This window comes from Cydia pomonella, chromosome 2 (genome assembly GCF_033807575.1).
Source record: "Cydia pomonella isolate Wapato2018A chromosome 2, ilCydPomo1, whole genome shotgun sequence".
NCBI lineage: Eukaryota > Metazoa > Arthropoda > Insecta > Lepidoptera > Tortricidae > Cydia > Cydia pomonella.
In genome coordinates, this window is record NC_084704.1 from 15,882,849 (window position 1) to 15,903,452 (window position 20,604).

Below are 20,604 nucleotides of genomic sequence, written 5' to 3' on the forward strand. Positions count from 1 at the left end.
GCGAAATCGTTAGAGCCGTTTCCGAGATCCCTGAAATATATAATTGCTCGTTTAAAGGTATAAGATTTGCGTGGAATTACCCCAAACGTGAATGCGTCGTTGAAGAGTTCCGTTCTGATCATCATCAAGACTTCCACTTCAACAAATGCCACTTTCCTGAATTCAAATAAATAAAAAATAAAAAAGGTTTGGGGACAATCTTACACAAATCGACCTAGCCCCAAACTAAGCAAGGCTTGAACTATGGGTACTGGGTGACGATATATATAGGTATTTATATAGATAAATATATACTTTAAGAATTCGAACCCGGGACCATCGGCTTCATAGGCAGGGTCAACCCACTAGGCCAGACCGGTCGTCGAAATGCTTGGTGTGTTGATGAAAATTAAAAAAAAATGATACATATCTATGCCTTACATAATGTAACACCATCAGCTGATGGAATAGAACTCAAATAAATGTATATATCAGAGCTCAACTAGGAGGGGGTTTAGGGTTGGCAACGCGCATGTAGCTCCTCTGGAGTTGCAGGCGTACATAGGCTACGGAGACTGCTTACCATCAGGCGGGCCGTATGCTTGATTGCCACCGACGTATGGAATGTATGGACATTACTTTGGAGTAAGTATAACAGCTGAAGAAGAAGACAAAAGTTGTTGTATAACACGGCAGGTAAATACGTCAATTAGCAATGTATTAAATTGTTTTGACAACAATCAATTAAGGTTTAATCGCCGATTGAGTCAGTGTTGATGACATATAGCGGTTTTATCCATTACCTCCGTCGCGGAAATGGCCTTTAATGTGATTCCGTGTCAGCGTCGAGCACGTTCAGCATTAGAAGAATATCAATCAATATTTTATTATATGTTGGCAATTATAATAGTAAATATATAATTTAATAGGGACAATCTTACACAGTTCTACCTAACTCCAAACTAAGCAAGGTTGTACTATGGGTACTAGGCGACGATATAATCAGGAACAAATTTTGCTCCTTTATAAATACGCTTATTGGGATTCGAAGGACTACACTCGGATGCCATTAAATAGTTGTAGTCGTACTTGAATATTTTTGGTTTTTGCACCGGGAAAATTTTCATAACTATTTTAATTAGAAAATTTATAAACAATGCCTTTATACAATTGCAAAATTTCATCCATATCGATAGGCCATGATATGTTGGCTGATTGATATAATATGCACGATTAAACAAACAAAAGCTCAAAACCATATTAATCTGAACGATTAAGTTTAGTATGGTATACATTAGGTACTTATGTTATGTAAAAATAATCGTTATCATTCAGTATGCCTTTGTTTTCTGATTAAATAAGTAAGTAAATACATAGTTTACGATTCGTTTTTTAAATCAGCAGTGAAGGGAGAAACTTTCTATTACATTTATGATATTGATTGACAATAAGAACAATAACAAAATAAATAAGATCTGCAAAATAAACAAAAAAATAATAAAAGTCATGTAATACACATGCCGTGAATTTACAAATCCATTCGTTCCAAAATAGAAACGTAGGAGCTGGATGTTTACTTACATTATAGATGCATGGAAGTATCATTGCACATTCCTTAGTGATAATCACATGATCAATTTGAATAATCAAAGATTTTTTTTTAAATATCATTATATATTTGAATATGCAATAATGAACGTACATATTCATATGAGCATTTTTCTTGAGTAGGTACAGTACTCACGGTAGGAGCAGTATCCGCGCGACGCGGCGCGTACGCAGGCTGACAGCACCATGGCCGGGCAGTGGTGAACAACAGCGCGCAGCGGGAAAAGCCGACAACGGATCGTAGCGCGTACAGTCAACAGTGGCTTCCAGTGAGTAGGGCGCGAGCGCGGGCAAGCGAGCGCGGCGCGGGTCGGGCGGCGTCTGAGCCGAGCGCAGCGCGGCGCGCACCACTACCCCCCGCCGCATACCGCTCACCCCTCAACTCGCAACCGTCGAATTAAAAATTGAACTTTTTTGTTAGAATCCGTTTCTTTTTTTCCGCCCTTAGTGAATTTTTTTCGCGAGTCCTCGCTATTATTTCGATTACCTGAGATGATTTTTTTTCGCTTTCGCCGAACGGATCGAGCGATCCGCGTTTAAAAGCTGTTTAATTTTTTTGTGAAAGGGGAGACGGCGGGTTGCGGCGATGCGCGAATTCCGATATCGGGTTCGAGTCAGGAGGAAAAAACTCGGCGGCTGCTCTCGCGCATGGTTGTGGTAGAACAAGCTTTTAATGAGCTCCCGAATGTTCTTGGATTTGTTAATTTTGAGCAACAGAGACGTACGACTGAGTTCAGCAGATACTTAAGTCGAATTTAGCGACTCTCGTTCTTGCATTCGAATTGCACTTTAGTTAGGTATACAACAATCGGGCCAATTCGATTTAATTATTCGATCTGTATTGAGTAACTAACATTCGAATTGACCCGAAAGGGTTCTCAAGCTGCTCGCGTATTATGAATCATTAGCATTACAGATTAGAAAGAAGCATATGTATGTAATATAATAAAAATGTGCAATGTCATGCCTTGCCACATAAAAATTTGGATTTTTATCATAATATTATTGATGCAACTATGGGTAGCTTTAAAATTTTGAAGGCAAACAAAAACATATTAATTAAATACTATCATGACCCGTTTCGAGTATACAAATTATACCACTGACATAAATATATTGTGCGTCACTCTGTATTAATTTTAAGCTAAATCATAATTAAACGTAAAAGCTTGTTCAGGTAGGAATGCTACTACGGCGTAGCGTCGTAGCGGACGGTCAACGCAACGTAGCCATTTGCCGTAGCTCGTTGAGGGCGGCTAGAGCGGACGCTGATTTCTATATTTGCACACCTTATTGCGTGTCCGCGGGGTCACCCCCGAGGGGAGGGGGTCACAAATGCGCTGTTTACACGGGGTCATAAAAAAGTGCATCATATTTGTGCGGGGGCGCTGAACCGACCGCTGTGATTCAACACTCTTCATTATTAATGTATTAGCTTGGAATTGTTTTCAACAAGTGGGTGGTTTTATTCTTCTATCGTCATATATTATTGATTATTACTACGTTATTTTATAACAATTATAATTTGAATTTGAACTGTCGTGAGACATACTAACATTAAACTAAATTTGACATGTCACTAAAAACACGTAAGTGTAAACCGTAAAATTAGTTCAATTACTTTCAATTTGGCACACCATTATGTGCGCGCTTGTTGACTACTTTTAAGATACTACCTAGTCATGTTTGTTGCGTTTTTTTTTTATATAAAAGTTCTGTTATCATACTAATCCGGCCAGTATTCTACGCTACAGAATGTTCTGAATCATCAGTATTTAAACCCATAACCCTACTCTCTGGTGAAGTCGCACTCGAGTAAAATATTGATATTAGGGTACATCATATACAAATGTACAGACAAAAGTGGAATTCATATTATTCCGAGTTTCCTATTAAGAGAATGTCCCCTGAACGTGTAAAAGCACTGAATCTAGAGTTAGCAAGTATTTTCTATAACAAGATGTATTTTTTCGCAAAGATATCTCGGACTTTTTTTGTGTAGGATTTAATAAGCTTTAATGTTTTATATTACACCAGATTTTCATAGAGAACATATATTTAGAGTAAAACGAGAATTTCTCCAGGATGGTACAAATTTTCCAAGATGGCTGCGATTCCTCGAGGTCCCCAAATGTCAAATGGTGTGTACATGAAAAGGGGGCTTTTAATTTACATACATACCAAATTTCAGGACTGTCCCACAAATTTCGAGGTTTGTTCTATTCTGATTGTGCTAATACCAACGAGGCAACAAATAATGAAATTGTTTCATCTCAATTCGTACGAGTATTTATAATCTTGGCTAAAATGGCAGCAAAAATAGCGGCTGATTTTATACTTTTTTTGTCGCAGCTTTTAGCTTTAGTAAAAACGTCATTTAAAAAGTATGTCAAGCCCGTGTTGAATTTAAAACAATAGACAAAGAAGTATTAGGCAGCAAGAACACAATGAAAAATACTCTATATTTAGTTACATAGTTAATGGTGATTGCTTTAAATTAAGCCTATAAGGCACTGTAGTACTTTGTCTTAGAATCTAAAATATATGGTAAATAAGTACTACATAATTAGGTACCTATGGGTTATATAAGATACTTACTATGTAAAATGTTTAAAAAGTTTTTATCTAATTGTGACACAAAACAGTGTTAGCTAAACCTGCAACTCCGCTTGGGACCCGCGCCACATGCCGCGCCCTATTTAACCCGCGAGATTATCGGCAGCTCGGCCGCCATCTTGCCCGATCATTTGCATCCCCGAGAAAGGGTTGCCCGCGCGCAGGCTGCCCGTGAAATTACGCATCAGCCGCGACATTTAATATAGATGATTTATGACTTTTATGACTCGTGCCAAACTTAATGTGATTTTTAGTTGAGATTAATTCAAAATCTAATGTGAATTTAGGGGAAAAAATAGTCCAATCGCCATTTGCTTTTAAATAAATAGCGTTATTTATATCTTTCGACCGTTTGATTTTTAGAAATCTAAAATGATATTATAATACTTGTAAATGCACTACCAATAATTTTCAGTTCCAAACTTTCCCAAATAATAAAATTAATAAGTAGCGGCGTATTTTATGGCAGAGAATGCCTAAAAAAATTAATGATAGCATTCCATTTATGCTCTATTTATCCGTCTCATATTTACGTTATTTTGTAGGTATAAATGAAATTAGCATAGTGTTTCAATTTCTTTAGTGCTTAGTATTACTTATTACACATATTCATTTGTAACTGAGTTACACAGTTATCTTACAGCAGTCAGACATATGTACAGCCACTGAAAAATATAATGAGTCGTTCAGTAGCTCCGACCAGCCGATAATGAAGGAAACTCGAACAGTGTTGTCGCGCGGTGTAGGGAAAGGGTGCGGGGTGCGGGGTGCAGGGGCTGGAGGCGCTGATTGCGAGATGCGGCGCTAATCAATAGCCACTGCAGCTGCACACATGCACATTACACACGTATAGTATTAGTAGGCATGGGCACCTGACACAGAACAATGGATGACCCGCGAATTAGCTATACGTTGCGTTGGCGATTAGATACATATTTATTAAACCTCTGACCGCATTCGCCTCTTCACATACTCGTAAAAAAAAACTTTACATACCTAAAGCTAATACAATATGAAGCAAGCAATGCTTTTGGAAATATACCCAAAACTAAACACGACCCAAATTAAGGAGAATGGATATCGAAATTAAGTCATCACCTACGTATCTCTTGTACTTTGTATTCTAAATAGATTGCTCGGGATAAATTAAATGTTTTTCTGTTAAGAATAAAATATTATGTCAGCACAAGACGCCCACAAAGAGCGTATTCATAGTGAATCGCTAACAGATTTTCCGAAATTAGTTAGTGGGGGCCCCTCGCACGCGGAATACCAAATGGAATTTCCATTGAGTTTTAGAATTTCTTGGGAAATGGGTTGGAGGGTCCATTATCGCGCCTGTTTATGTGCTCCACAATGCTATCGCGGACAGACGGACCGGCAGACGGCAGCGGGGGTGAGGGCGAGGGGGCAGGGAGCAGATCATAGATTATTCAGTTCAATTGTGTATTAGCGGAGGGCAATTCGTATTAATAAGATTGAAAGGGAGGGCTGCACTCGGGTGCGAAATTTCTTAAAAATGTTTTAGTAGTTTTCAATTTAAAACATGGACTATCGTTTTGGTTTGTGGTTTTGTTTTCTATACCCGACATTGAATCATATAAAAACTACGCAAGATTAGAATATTTCTCAATTGTCATGCATAGTTTTGTGAATTCTGAATTAATATTCTTTGTTTTCATGAATCAATTACTGAATAAAACGCAAAAACAAAAAATATTGTACAATTTTCATTACGCAATACAATGCTTTGCAACCCACGATGTACGTATAGGTACATAGGGCTATTCCCGCACGCAGGCGCGACTTTAAACTATGTAAATGTATGTAAAGTAGCGCCCCTTTCTATGCATACGTCTATGCATATGTAGATCGCGGGGCGTCACCAGAGCATGGCGGGGCGCAGGTCGTATGGAAATCAGTGTCGCGATTGGGCAACCCTTCACCGGTATGCAAACCCGCAGGGCGTAGGTCGCGAGGGGTAAAAGGGTTGTGATTTACGCGCGGCCCGCGATGATATCGGTGACGCGATTAATTAACGCGGAAGGGAAGGGTGCTAACTAGTTTGACGCACATGGCGACTTTTTAAAAAAACAGAAATTGGACCCTATAGATCTAATAAAGAAAAAATAGGTACTGAGAATTTTTCAGAATACTTAGCTTAAAGTAATCGCTAGCTAACGTAATTATGGTAAACTGAAAAAGGAGTGGAATTTGAAGTGTGGGTGGAGTGGCCGGAGGTGACATTGCGAGGCAATCAGGCGGCGGTCTCCAGACGCGGTCCGCAGTCCGGCCGGGGGCGGCCGTAATCAGAGTATGAGTGTACACACCGGCGGCAAACACGCGCTGATTGTTTGTGCTGTGGGGAACGGGGAGGGGAGGGAAACGACATTAGTCCAAATTTAATTCCTTTAAAGCTTATAGTCACAATAAGATAGCTATTTACCTAGGTATAATAACTTGTGAATGCGACAATAGTGCAATGCAACATTGCAACACTTATAACACTTAACTATGCCATATGCTCAATATTAAAGTTCTCTAAATTTTTTAGTTACCCTTGTATTCATAAATTTGTTTGCAGTCTTGTTGTGTGGATTAAATTTTTTAGGATTCGCTCATCGTTTGGCATAATATTAGCTTGTGTCTGTATGTTAAATTCAAAACTCATAACCAGAACAACTTCTTTTTACTACAAAAAACTCTTGGTGATGTTATTTTTATGGTTCGGTACCTCAAAATGAAAAAATTAAAGCTTGTAAAAACGGAACCCTTAGGCCCCATACGCACTATGCGGCCAGCCGCGTGCGGTTGCGGCGGACCGCTTAGTGCGTTCAGTATTTATGGTTGCGGTTTCATACATTCTTAACCGTCATGCGGCTGTCCGCACGCGGCTAGCCGCTTAGTGCGTACGTAGCCTTATAGGATCACTTGTCCGTCCGTCCACTCGGCCGTCCGGTCCAGCTGTCTGTCTGTTAAGACCTTTTAACTCGGGAACGCGTAAAGACTACGTAAAGATTACGTTTCCTTGGCTACTCTATATACCCATGGTTATGTAGGAGCTTTCAAAACATTTGCATTTTTTGGCAGTTATAAGCAGATTCACTAATGAGTCTCCTCCTTTATCATGTCGTCAATAGAATGTGCTTCTGTCTTTTAGTAAACTATATTACTTTTGTGTATTGGGTAGAACAACAACAAAAATACCTACTTGATCTACTTAGGTAAGATTAAAACTGCGCATATTTAAAAGCAGGAACTATCTATTGTATTGCTTATATACGTAGAGTATATGCGGAAAGAGAATAGTCATGAATTCAAGGGAATCAATACATTGTACGATTCTCTTTCCACAAATTCGTTACAGACGCTAAGTAGAAATTAAGTAAAAATTACATTCCTTTCTTGTCCTCGCTGTGGTTGGGTAGTAATTTGCAGTTACCGTCCCGTTATTTCGATTATTTATGCTACTTTCAGAATATTTTAGCTTTGTGGATGGTAGTTACATTCATATTTAGATAAATTATTTGAAATGCCACCTTTGCTATTGTGTATCTTAAACATTTGGCATAACAATGTCACTTTCGTTAGAGAAAGGATGCATGTGGAATTGGTACGGGGGTGGGACGGGGAGACATAATCAAATAGCACTCAGTGCCGATGTCGCGCCGATAATGCGATACTGAAATCGAACTCGGAACAAAAAATAAAGGCTGCGTCACAACGGCGCGCGCGCAGCTGCCAAAGTGCGGGCCGCGGGGGGAAGGCACGCGTCAACCCTTTGGCTGCTGTTAACTCTATTTTATTTAAGCGTTTGATCTGGGGTCGCGGGGGCGGCGCGTGCCGCATGCGGGCCTCGAGCGGCCGAATAAACATTATAAATTGCTTTAATCACGTTTAATGGTCGCCACTGATAGTCATATTTCAGAAGTAATGGCTCCACGCATTACCATCATCTCAATAACTAGTTCGGCTCGCTCATCAATTATTTATGAACTATTGCGGCCACGCACTTCACACAAAGAATGCGCAACGCATCACACGACGACGAATTAGGACGGCCACTATCAAAAAGCGTTGTCATATGGCCGCATTGCGATAACATAACCGACGCGGCTAGAATGGGATATTAAAATCCGGCCGAGTTTTGGTAAGCATCCTTATACTTTCAGTCGTACGATATCAAATGATCGATTAATTAATAATTTATAACACTTTGCAAATCTATTAGTACCTATTAATAGTATTCAGTTGCTTGCATAGAATGTCAACTCTTGCAGTAACATTGGAAGGACACCGGGCTACGCGGGGCATTGTGCGGCTCAATTTACACCATTCAGGGTTTTTTGCGAGCCGCTGCAGGAGGTACTTACAAAGGGCGCGGGTTATACGCCGGAAATTTCACCAGTTGTCACATTTTGTCTTGATTGCATTGATTTCTAATTCATGGAAAGTAAATTACTCATTTACTTATCTACTAATTAAAATCTTTCGGCTTCAAAATTAGACGAAAGGTAAAACCTTTTATCTTAATAGTAAGTTAATATTTTTGGTTTAATGTAACGTAATTATGGAATGTTAGAAACTATCAACATGTCATTAAACAAAAAGTAAAAAAAAAGAGCCAGTTTCTTGCGAAAAGGTAGTTTTAACACACGCACTGTTACAACAGTTTTTACTACTGATCTCAAACATGTAATTATATTATAAAATCCATATATTGTCACCGAAGTACTTATTAGAAATGTAGGTATACAAATTTATTTTAAACCATACCCCATGGATAGGAAGGAGGGTGGTTTGAATTTAACAAACAAATATATCTAAAAAAGCGTTCACAAAATGCATCCATATTGGAAACGTGCGAAGTGTATGGTGGGGGTAAGTAAAGCGATCGCAGCGCATGCGGTGGTGAAAATTGGAACTAACCAAGGATAGCGTCTTTAACATTTCGTATAAGTTATATGGCTCTAAATAGAACTTAATACGATCTTAATTTACGATTACTATTGAAATATTCATTTAAATTATATGGTGTAGTGTAAGGGACCATTGTAATCTGTATAAAATGCTTCATAATATATATAAGTAACGTATTTAATTTGATAATTATTAATAAAGTATCCATGTAAATAGCTTTGCAAATGCCACATAATCATGTGATCTTTTTTTAAAGTTAAGAATTGGTATAGTAAGTTATCCTTAAAAGATAGACATCGCGGACTTTTTTGTAGACCCATGAAATAGAGACAACCCCACCATACATTGTGTTGTTATAACTCAAATGGATTAGGCAGCGTTTTCGATTAAAGCTCCTAGCCAGCGTGATTTTTTTCCGACAAAATCGTTATATTTCAACCAATTTATATAAAACCTTAAACAGTTATATACTTAAACCTTCCTCAAGAATCACTCTATTGATATTGATTGAAAGTCGTATGAAAATCCGTTTAGTATTTATTAGTTTCGGAGTAGTTTTATAAGATGTAGTGAATTGACGTTTTCCCCTAATACATTTGCGGTTGCTAGGTTGCGTGACAGTCGTGCACATAGCGAATAAATAGGACGGTTGCTTTTAAACGGGCTCATTCCTTGATTGAACACTTAGTATTGGTAATTTCACTTTTACTGGTTTGTTGCTGATCTGTATCATGCACACCAAGCAATCGTTATTTAAGCATTTTATATCTGCCTTACTTTCGTAAACACAATATCCCATTTCCGGCTAGGGCAATGGGATATTGTGTCACAAAAGTGTAAGATTGTGTGCATTTTTTGGATCCGGGTACGTCCTTAAACTACGTCCACAAGAGAGGTATGGGCATTGTGAATGTCATCTCGCTTTGTGTGGTAGGACTGGTAGGGCACAGCACAGCGGATGCCATTTCAGATATAGAGCAGAGCCCAACTGGGGAAGTACCTCCATCTTACAGAAAACCGCAGCCAAATAACACTAGACTCTACTCATAGTGTTGTGTTCGTGCCGGTGAGTAAGGTTGCGAGAGCTCAACGAAGGGCGGGAGGGGGTTAGGGTCGGCAACGCGCATGTAACTCCTCTGGAGTTGCAGGCGTACATAGGCTACGGATACTCCTTACCATCAGGCGGGCCGTATGCTTGTTTGCCACCGACGTAGTATAAAAAAAAGAAACGGTTTAATCTTAAATAAGGATTAAATACGACTGTCGTGGGTGAGTTAATTTTTGTAGAAGGACTTGTAACTTAAATATATCTAGTATCTTATGATGATGATCGATCTCAGCTTGGCTGGCTTCCGATTCGTCATCGTCGAGATGTGCATGTCCTGTCATTGCTTTTCAATGTTCTATTCAATCCTGCTTCGTCACCTTACCTTTCCAAAAGATTTAGTTATTTAGCTGCTGGCAGTGGTCATCGCCTTCGATCAAGCGCCAATATTTCTCTCACAATCCTTTACTGTCCACGCCGTTAAGTTATGGAACGAGATTCCGGTGTCCGTGAGACAGTCCCAATCTGTAGCATCACTTAAGGAGAGGCTTAAAAATTGTGGCTTTCCGATACTTTGCTTACGACTTACTAGTTCGTACTTCTACTTTTTTAATTTCCTTTACTTTTCTGATTCGAATTCATATATTATACATTGTAAATATATTATATATTGAATATAATATAAAAATATAATATATATTGAATATTTATTTATTTTTATTTATGTTATGTTTATATATGTTTGCATTATTTTATGGTTATTTTTCTATCTATATGTATATTTGTATCAATGTGTATTCAAAACTTGCATTTCATTAATTTCAGGGATTGTACACTTTTTTTGTGTTTGTCATTCATTCATCGTTACTTCTGTTCTACTCATTTCCTCAAAGGATAACTGGAAGAGATCCCATACAGGGATAAGTTCGCCTTTGTTGTATTTAATTAATTCTGTGTTTTTCGTGTTTTTATTTCTATGTACAATAAAGTTTATACATACATGATATATACGTTAGTAATAGCTGCTTGTATGTACTTAAACAAGCTAGGTTCACTTTCGGCTACAGGCCCGGAATGAATAGATGAAAAGCGTTTAGCGGAGCGTTAAGCTGCTGACGGCGACATCAAAGCGCGCCCTCCGGCGAGGGCCGCCCTGCGCTGCCCTCCGGCCCCGCGATGCGCTTTAAACAAACTCTCGCGCTCCGCTGCCCTCGTGGCATTCCGCAACCTAAACTATTTCAATGACGTCGCCATTTCGCGGGGATTTAGGAAATACATTTAAAATTCTTACAAACTTCCGACTTGTAAAGAAAACGTTTTACAATAAGGAAATCCTTTATAAAAGATAAAATGTTCCCGTATTAATCGCACAGTAAGATATTATCCGAAAAACTTATTCACATTCAGTTATACACATTACTGTGGTAAGAGTTTGTCATTTGTGATACCGATTACGCGGAACTTCATTTTTTATAAGAGTTCCGCAAGATGATCAATCGTGATTAGTGTTATTGACAATGCTGATTGAAGTACGAACACGAATATACAATGTGTCAAACTGGTTATGGAATCCTCCTCTTGTCTGAAGATGGATGATAAATAGACAACTATATGTACTTAGTTTTCTTATTTTCAATGACCTATTGTTGCTACGATAAAATGCAGTTAAATTTTGGCACCGGTTACATATGCATGCATCGCGTGCTACACCATTATCAGTTCATCTACCTATAATAATAATCTTTGCTCGAAAGTGAATCAGTTCCATTGTCGTGGAGCTTGCGTCATACATAGCGCGCGCTAGCTAGGTACCGGCGGGGCACGTGCGGGAAGGGTTGTCGGGCGACGGAGGGGTGCGCGATGCGCGGGGGGCACAGTGCGTGTGCGCAGCAACCCTTGCACTGTGCCCCTCGGGGTTTCACTTTTCATCTCGCGCGGAACAGATTGTTCGTTGTAGAACACGCAGGTGAGCGCACGAGGTGGCGCGGGGAGGGGAGGACAGGCCCCGCCTCGCCTCGTTTGCATACGCCTCCTCCTCCTCCGCTCGCGACGCGCACAATCACAGCGCAACCCGTTCCCTTATTTACATATTGCACTGCGCCACTCACACAACAAATAAGTCACAGTTCTAACCTAAATATTTTCACGAATGCTTTTAGTGAACTGATAAAGGTAATAATCACTTCATTCAATTTGCGCAGTGTCTCATTTACATCCGTTAACGCATTCAGAAGAAAAACTATTATTATAGTTAAAAAATTCGGATCAACCGTGTCGAGTAAGTATCTCACGCTAACGTCGAACAAAAACATATTTTAAACTAACCGTTTGAATAAAAAACGGGTATGAATGCGGGATCGGAAATATGCATTTTTTACGGTAAACGCGGATTCAAATGGTGTACCATTAATCACCCCCTCCATTTGCCGGGACACCGTATCTTGCGCAGAACAAAAATTGACAAATTGGCGCGTGAATGCTTACAAAATACGATACCCGATGAAGTGCGTGCGAGCTCTGCCGTATGGATAAGACTATGTGGGTATGCCAATAACCACTTCCGCTCTAGTCGCAAACACTGCCATTCAGACCCCATTAACACGAGTGATACCCGTAATTACTCGCGCCGCTCGCTGATATGATCTTGCAAATTTCAAGTCATTCAAAAGACAACTAATTATAAAACTCATGAGTGAAACTAAGTGCTAAAAACTGAAGAATGTTTTTAACACGTCATAAATTGATGCTAAAGTTAGTCGACTTTAAATGAGGCAAAAAAATATTGTCTCAAATATATGCAAGCATATTTTAACAGTTTTATTTTATTTAGTTCGTACCGCTAAATATAATTTTCAGTAACTCTGTTATTGATTGTCCCTTACTTAGGTATTTAGGTAATTATTTTAGGAGTAAAGATAACATTAATTCAATTTTTATGTTATTTCTTCTTCTTGACTAGTGTAGACTAAGTTATGTAGTATCTACTGTATGTAATGGAATTTATATCGGTTTGTTAATGTTAAAATACCTGCCTATGTATGTAAAAACCTAAGTTTACTGTTTATGATCAAGATGGTGTATTTGAATATTTTGATTTACATTATATAGGGTATAGCCAATGTAACTAGTAACCACGTCATAATGTCGCTATTTTTTAGAAGATTTTTTTAAGAAACCGTTAACCGTCGCAGCGGCCGTTGCAGAGGCCGGGGACTGCAAGAGTTGCGTCGCGCTCTTCAGGAATGTTCGCGGTGATAAGCCATTGTACGATGTAAGTCTGAAATAATAGCTCAATGTGTGTCAGTAGGCGCGCCTGTGTTTGTCGCAGCTGAGTTTTTTTGCGAAAACCGTTATTTCCGACATAAATCTCACCCTTCTTCCACGCACAAAGCCGCGATGCTTTTTATTCTCCGCGAATTTAAAAAATATGGGGTAATGCATTTTTTATTGCACAAATTCGTGAGTTTTAACGTAGAAGCGGTCGTTATTCCTTCCCACGGCGGGAAGTGGGTCACCCATTGTATCGCTCCTTCGTATTTTCGCTAAAAAACTGTTTTCTGCGACCTGTCCTCTCTCTCCGCACCCCGGGCACCCTGAGCACCCCTCTGACACACTTTTTTGGGGTAAAAAATGTAAAAGCAACGCACAGCTTGCGAGGAAGTTTTCTCAGGAGTTTTAGTTTTTTTTTTTTCAATAAATGTAATATCAGTGTTTGGTCGTGTCGTACAGCGCGCAGGAGGCAGAAGGGTTCCCGAGGCGAGGGCCGAGCGAGACAAGCCGCGGGGCTACGGGCCGGGGCTGCTGCGGAAATAAATTTTACGTAGCTGGAGGCACGGGGCGGTGCGGGGGCCAATAAACTGATTAGGTAAACACAGGCCGCAGCGGCGGAGGAGGGATTGCCTCCGTTTTAACGCCCGAACGAGTTGAAAGGCTCTTCACAAATAATCCATCAACATCTCGTCTCGGACGGGCTGGTGACGGAGGAAGGAGGGTTCGCAGATTGAAGTGCATATTCCGTAACGAGGTTGTCCTCGCCTACCGGGCACAAAGCTTGACCACCTATGGCTCAAGTGCTGCCCAAATTAACTTATTTGAGGCGTCGACCGCTCAGTGCCAATTGGAGCAGGAAAATTCTTCTGATTATAGACGAAATTGAAAAGGTGTTGGAAGCTTCTCACTTTTATCACACAATCTGTTAGGTTATTTGTTGGGACAAGTAGAATAATTTGATAAGCCAAAATAAGATTCATGACAGAATCTGGCCAGAAAATAAAGCCTTAAAATATCAAACAGTTGATATTCCTCTTCTTCCATGCACGCTCTGCATATGGGGTTGTCTGTTTTACCCATATTGTGTAGGTGTTTGTTTAGTGTGTTATGTCCTGTAATTAATCCTACTATTTTATGTAGTTGGTGTCTAGGTATTTTTAGTAGTATTTTGGTGAGCTTGTAGTTCAGTTCCGGTAAAATATCCTTGGTTTGCCTGCATGTGTCATTTCATTCCAGTATTTATTGTGCAGTTGTCTGTGATGTAGGTCTAGTTGGTTGTGTATATAGGATATTGGTAGGGGTATGATGGGCTCGATTCCATATGAACCTTTCCTAGTATTTATATAAATAAGTCCCAAATTTTTTTTCAATCTTACGGTGTATTTATTTATACAGGAATTGCAAAAAACATCATATATGAAGCGTTACCGTTATTTGACCCCGCAGTCGTTCTTCAGTCGCTAGCAGTAGGTGTATTTTATTTTATTGCCCCATGTGTACCTTAACTAATTTTTTCACTGTTTTGCGGAAATATTAAAAAGCAACTCCTTTTTAAAATATAAGTGATCTATATAAACACGACAATTTTCCAAATCCAGTTGTATATTTGAATAGAACTAAAGCGTTAATTATTTAACAGGTACAATCCAATTTTAAATAATGGCAAACAAGCATCAATTGTGGATTTCAAGTGAGGTCACTCGCTTACTCAAATTTATCAAAAAGCCTTGGGAATAATCCCAATACCTGTCTTCAAATAATCAAATAAACTGTCTACAAATTCTGTAGACAGATTGTATCTAGGTAGGTATGAGATATCCAATTTGAGTTACTATTTTTATGTTTACATAATCAATATAAACAAATGATGAAAGAATTGAGACAAAAAGATTCACACAAACATACCTAACAATTAACATATAAAAAGTAATTGTACAAAAAATATTCATTACAAAAATATGGGAAAATTGTATAACAATATTATGAAAATAATAAATAAGATGGTCTCGAAAGGAAAACCGTTATTGTCGGTTCTAAACACAACCACAGCTGCGCATCCCCGACAAGTCTTATTGTCCTAGAACCGATCATGTTTCCTCCGCTGCCGATAGAACAAAACGGAGAGAGTATTAGCTTTTGTCTCACTCATAAACGGAAGCATCGAATGCACAATTGTTGGATTATTTTAATCAATATTTCATATTTCAATAGTCATAAAAAAATATGCCTAAACATCAATCAAAGTTGAATGAATATAAAGACTGGCGGAAACTGTCGCGTCACCGCGCCGAGCGCGCGGGCGCAGCGGAGTGTCGCGGCGGCGGCGACACCGCAGTGAGGATGCTATCACTGGCTAATTGGAATTACGCACGCATCTCCACGTAACGTAAACTGGACTTTATAACGATCATCTAAAAACTGAATTTGGAATGCACAGGCAAGGGCGCCAGAGTGTGACGCGCGACACTATCGCCCGATCTCCACCTCGTCAATTCGCAGGACGCTGCATTCCTGCACTTAACCGAATTACGCTGATGCGTCGAGCTGCATATTTGCAAGAGCAATTTGATGTACTATTGACACTGAGTCGCCTACGCCACCGACATAAATGTTCGTTATTGCTATGTTGAAAAAAGCGACCAAGTGCGAGTCGGACTCGCCCATGAAGGGTTCCGTACCATTTATGACGTATTAAAAAAACTACTTACTAGATTTCATTCAAACAAATTTTCGGTGGAAGTTTGCATGGTAATGAACATCAAATATTTTTTTTAGTCTTATCATTCTCTTATTTTGGAAGTTACAGGGGGGGGGGGGGGGGGGCACTTTTTATCACTTTGGAAGTGTCTCTTGCGCAAACTATGCAATTTATAAAAAAAATATATTAGAGTCTTCAATATCATTTTTGAAGACCTATCCATAGATATCCCACACGTATGGGTTTGATGAAAAAAAATTGAGTTTCAGTTCTAAGTATGGGCCCCCAAATTTTTTTTTGTTTTTTTTTTTTTGCATGAAAATCTTAATGCGGTTCACAGAATACATCTACTTACCAAGTTTCAACAGTATAGTTCTTATAAGTTTCGGAAAAAAGTGGCTGTGACATACGGACGGACAGACAGACCGACATGACGAATCCATAAGGGTTCCGTTTTTTCCATTTGGCTACGGAACCATAAAAATGAAGTAACTTTAGCTATGCACAAGATTGTGAATAAAAAAGCGCTGGATAAAAATATGTAGATAGTATAGTATAATGGGATACTTTCATACTAATATTATAAATGCGAAAGTGTGTCTGTCTGTCTGTGTTGCTTCTTCACGCTTAAACCGCTGACCCGATTTAGTTGAAATTTGGTAAAGAGATAGTTTGAGTTCCGGGAAGGACAAAGGGGGGTAATTCCACGAGACAGTAACGTCAGTTATCAATTCTTTCGTGCGTTCTTACATTAATCACCCCTTAAAGGGTGTAAGTAGGGGGGTTGAAGTTTTTATAGAGAATTAATTTTCGGCCAATTAGCCATCCCTTTAGGGGTGAAAAGGAGGCGGAGGTTTATTTTGGGAATAAATAAAAGGCAGACTGAAGTGGAAGTGTAGTAAATGTGTGGTAAAAGTGATTAAAGGTTAAAGGTGTGGTATGGGTGTGGTAAAGGTTGTGGTAAAAGTGTAGTAACCGTGTGGTAAAAGTATGATAAACATGTGCTAAAAGTTTTGTAATGGAGTGATTAGGGTGGGAAAATGTGTAGTATTGATGTGGTAAAAGTGTGGGAAATGTGGTTAAAGTGTGAAAGCATGGGGTGGTAAATATGTGGTTAAAGTATAGTTGGGAAATGTGTGGTAAAAGTGTAAGCACTGTGTGGGTGTGGTAAAAGTATGGTAACCGTGTGTTAGCCATGTGGTAACCGTGTGATAAAAGTGTGGTGAAAGTGTGGTGAAGGTGTGGTAACTAGTGTTAAATGTGTTGTAAACGTGTAATACAGGCGTAGTAAAGGTATGCTAAAGCGTGGTAAAACTGTGGTAAAGGCGTGGTTAAATTAAAGTATTGTAAATATGTGATAAACGTGTGGTAAAACTGTTGTAAAGGAGTGGTATTATTCTGACGACTGGTCTGGCCTAGTGGGTAGTGACCCTGCCTATGAAGCCGATGGTCCCGGGTTCAAATCCTTGTAAGAGCATTTATTCGTGTGATGAGCATGGATATTTGTTCCTGAGTCATGGGTGTTTTCTATGTATTTAAGTATTTATAAATATTTATATATTATATATATCGTTGTCTAAGTACCCTCAACACAAGCCTTATTGAGCTTACTGTGGGACTTAGTCAATCCGTGTAATAATGTCCTATAATATTTATTTATATTATTATTATTATTCTTTTGTCAGCGAGTCAATAACGTCACATATTGTTATGTTTTTGTTGGGAAACGATTTTTATCATTTAACTTTTTATAAGAAGTAAATAATGTTTATGCATTTTTAATAACTAACTCATTCCTGTAGGGATTGAAAGTTTCAGAAGTTTGCATGAGGAATTCAACAAAAAGCAGATCCAAAAAAAAAAGGTACACAATTTACAAATACCACGCAGACCAAGTTGCGAGCAAAAGCTAGTAAATACATAACATAAGGCAAAGACTTACACACACGCTTACATTTTATTATGGTTTTTTCGACGCGAAAAAAAAAACATATTTTTCTATGGGTATAAAAAAAAAGTAATTTCAGCGTTTTAAAAACAATCATTACCTAAAAGGTTTTTTAAAGTTTTAATCCATTACAAATAATTATAAACTTCTTAAAAAAGCTAAATATAAGATTACATAAAAAACTCAATTTAATGTTATTGAAAATTCAACCACTAAGGGGGTTCAAAGGGGATGAAAGTTTGTCTTTGGGTGCAAATTTCATTTTAAGCCAGGAACTTGAAACTTTATAAAAAAGTACCTTATTAAAAAAGAAAAAACCTTAATTCAGCGTTTTTGAAAATTCATCCCCCAAGGTGGTAAAAGGGAGTTGATAGTATGGAGATCGAACATTGTTTTGTGTGCGTGAACTGCGTGACTTCAATCTTTGCACAAATGCGTATTATTAGAATACAAATAAAGTCATTTCAGCGTTTTTATAAAGTCAACCTCTAAAAGGGTTAGGGCTTTTAGAGGTTGACTTTGTAGCCGTAGCTTTGTTGCCTCTGTAGCCGATAATCCCAGGTTGGAATCCCGGTAAGGGCATTTATGTCAGTTAGCGACTTAATACTTCGTAGATAGTTTGTGACAGACAAATCTCATACGTTGTATAATTATAACAAATGATTAAACGTCCCTACTGCTATCTTTTGCTTCATAATGTTCTATGCTCACGTAGAATATATTCTCAGTTATATATAACTGTTACGTGCAACTTGATAAATCCGGTCACTATGAATAATGACCGGTCCATATGCATAATACCTGCATCAAGTGGGCAATGTAATTAAAACTGCAAGATTAATCACAGCACTCTATATTTCATACATTATTGAAATGCGACACAAAATATGTATGTTTTTGGCATTTTGTATTTATTGAGATTAAGAATTCGGCAACGACCCGGTAACTCAAATTATAGAATTTGAGTTACCGGGTCGTTACTGAATTTTTCCTGTGTAAGTAGTGTTAAAAATAAACTTCCTATAAATGAACAACATAACTCTTTCTTATCACTGTATATCTTATACACAAAAGTGGCGATCACACCGAATTAACTAATCAAAATGACTATGTTCCGACAATATTTGGGCCTGGAGCATTGTTATTATAAGCCTGCATAGTAATCTTGAAATCCCCACGAGCCACTTAGTATAAAACTATTTACAGTCCGTCTACTAAGCTAACTTTTCACCAACGTTGACAGAACAAAGTATGGCATACCATTGTAATTTACATTGATGATGATATTTCCATACTTTTTGATTGCACCCTAGTCACCTCTATGTTATTTACAAGTTTATTAGAATTGTAATAAATATTTCGACCAGTCGGAAATCTATACATGAATGTAAAATGAACGGATATAAATTATTAGTTGTTCTTCATATTGCTACTGTTTCTCACTGATTAACCTCAATGTGTATCACCCAACATTCACTAATAGAATGTTAAAATATCATAAATAAAGAGTTGTATGACAATTTTTAATTAATAGAAACGTGTTAGGTACTTAGGTATTACGATATCACTCTAACACTATGAGTTTATGTTTATACGCCAACATAAAGTCACGGCCATCCAGAGTTTATTTTAGATCGAATATTTCATGGTATAATTAGTGAGCAACCATATTAGCAGAAACTAAGTCAACTCACTTGCTTCTACTTTTTAGTATATCAGACGAATGATATCATTGACTTTATCATAATCGTCGAGGCGGCGCTGACGACGAGCACTGAGTGGGATGGATGTGCAAATCATCCCGTAGCTGACTGCGCGCGCGCCCCTGTGCTCCCGACTCCCGCTCGATACTCCGTTTGTTATTTTAAAACCAGCCAGGCATTATAACTGCGATTTCGAATTCCGAATAGTTGATCGGGGTATTTTCGTTAAAATGCACCCCTCGCTAACAGTTACTATCGGTAACAGTCACAGTAACATTACTGAATCTTTTATTATTAATTGGAAATACATATCTACTTATACAGGTATTATACTTTTGAATATTATAATAATACTAACATTAACATGACGGTGATTTTGAATTTTCATCGTGAAATAAATAAATCTAATCTAATATAATCAATATAATCATGTCTTGTTTTAACTTTCTGTTATACATATCTAGAAAGAAAATAACATTTAATTTTGAGTGTAATTCATTAAAAATTATCTATCATATGGTTGCACCAATTTCTCATCCTCAAATCTATTATAGATTATTAGATCCAGCGAGTAAGTCCTTTCATTTTATTAGTTATGCCAAAAGAAATAATTTAAATACAGAAATATAAAAATATAAAAAATGCACCCGTGCATTACTTCACAATTACCACTTTTGTAAAAGTCTTTACGAGATCTTTATTATTATTTTATACCACGTCGGTGGCAAACAAGCATACGGCCCGCCTGATGGTAAGCAGTCACCGTAGCCTATGGACGCCTGTAACTCCAGACCCTTTCAAAACCCTTTTTATTGTC

The 20,604-nt window shown here is 38.2% G+C and overlaps 1 protein-coding gene across 7 annotated transcripts in view; it reads right to left on the reverse strand.

Moving 5' to 3' along the window:
• LOC133534473 (protein nubbin-like) overlaps positions 1 to 20,604 on the reverse strand; it is a 79,097-nt gene that overhangs the window by 11,107 nt on the left and 47,386 nt on the right. For 2 of the 7 annotated variants that reach the window (XM_061873623.1, XM_061873621.1), the window contains exon 1: positions 1,724 to 1,898. The exons of the other annotated variants lie outside the window; for them this stretch is intronic. In XM_061873623.1, coding sequence (XP_061729607.1) covers positions 1,724 to 1,775 — 52 coding nt within the window. In that variant the 5' untranslated portion in view covers positions 1,776 to 1,898. Of the gene's footprint in view, positions 1 to 1,723; positions 1,899 to 20,604 lie in introns of those variants that run through there. 7 annotated transcript variants of the gene reach the window in all.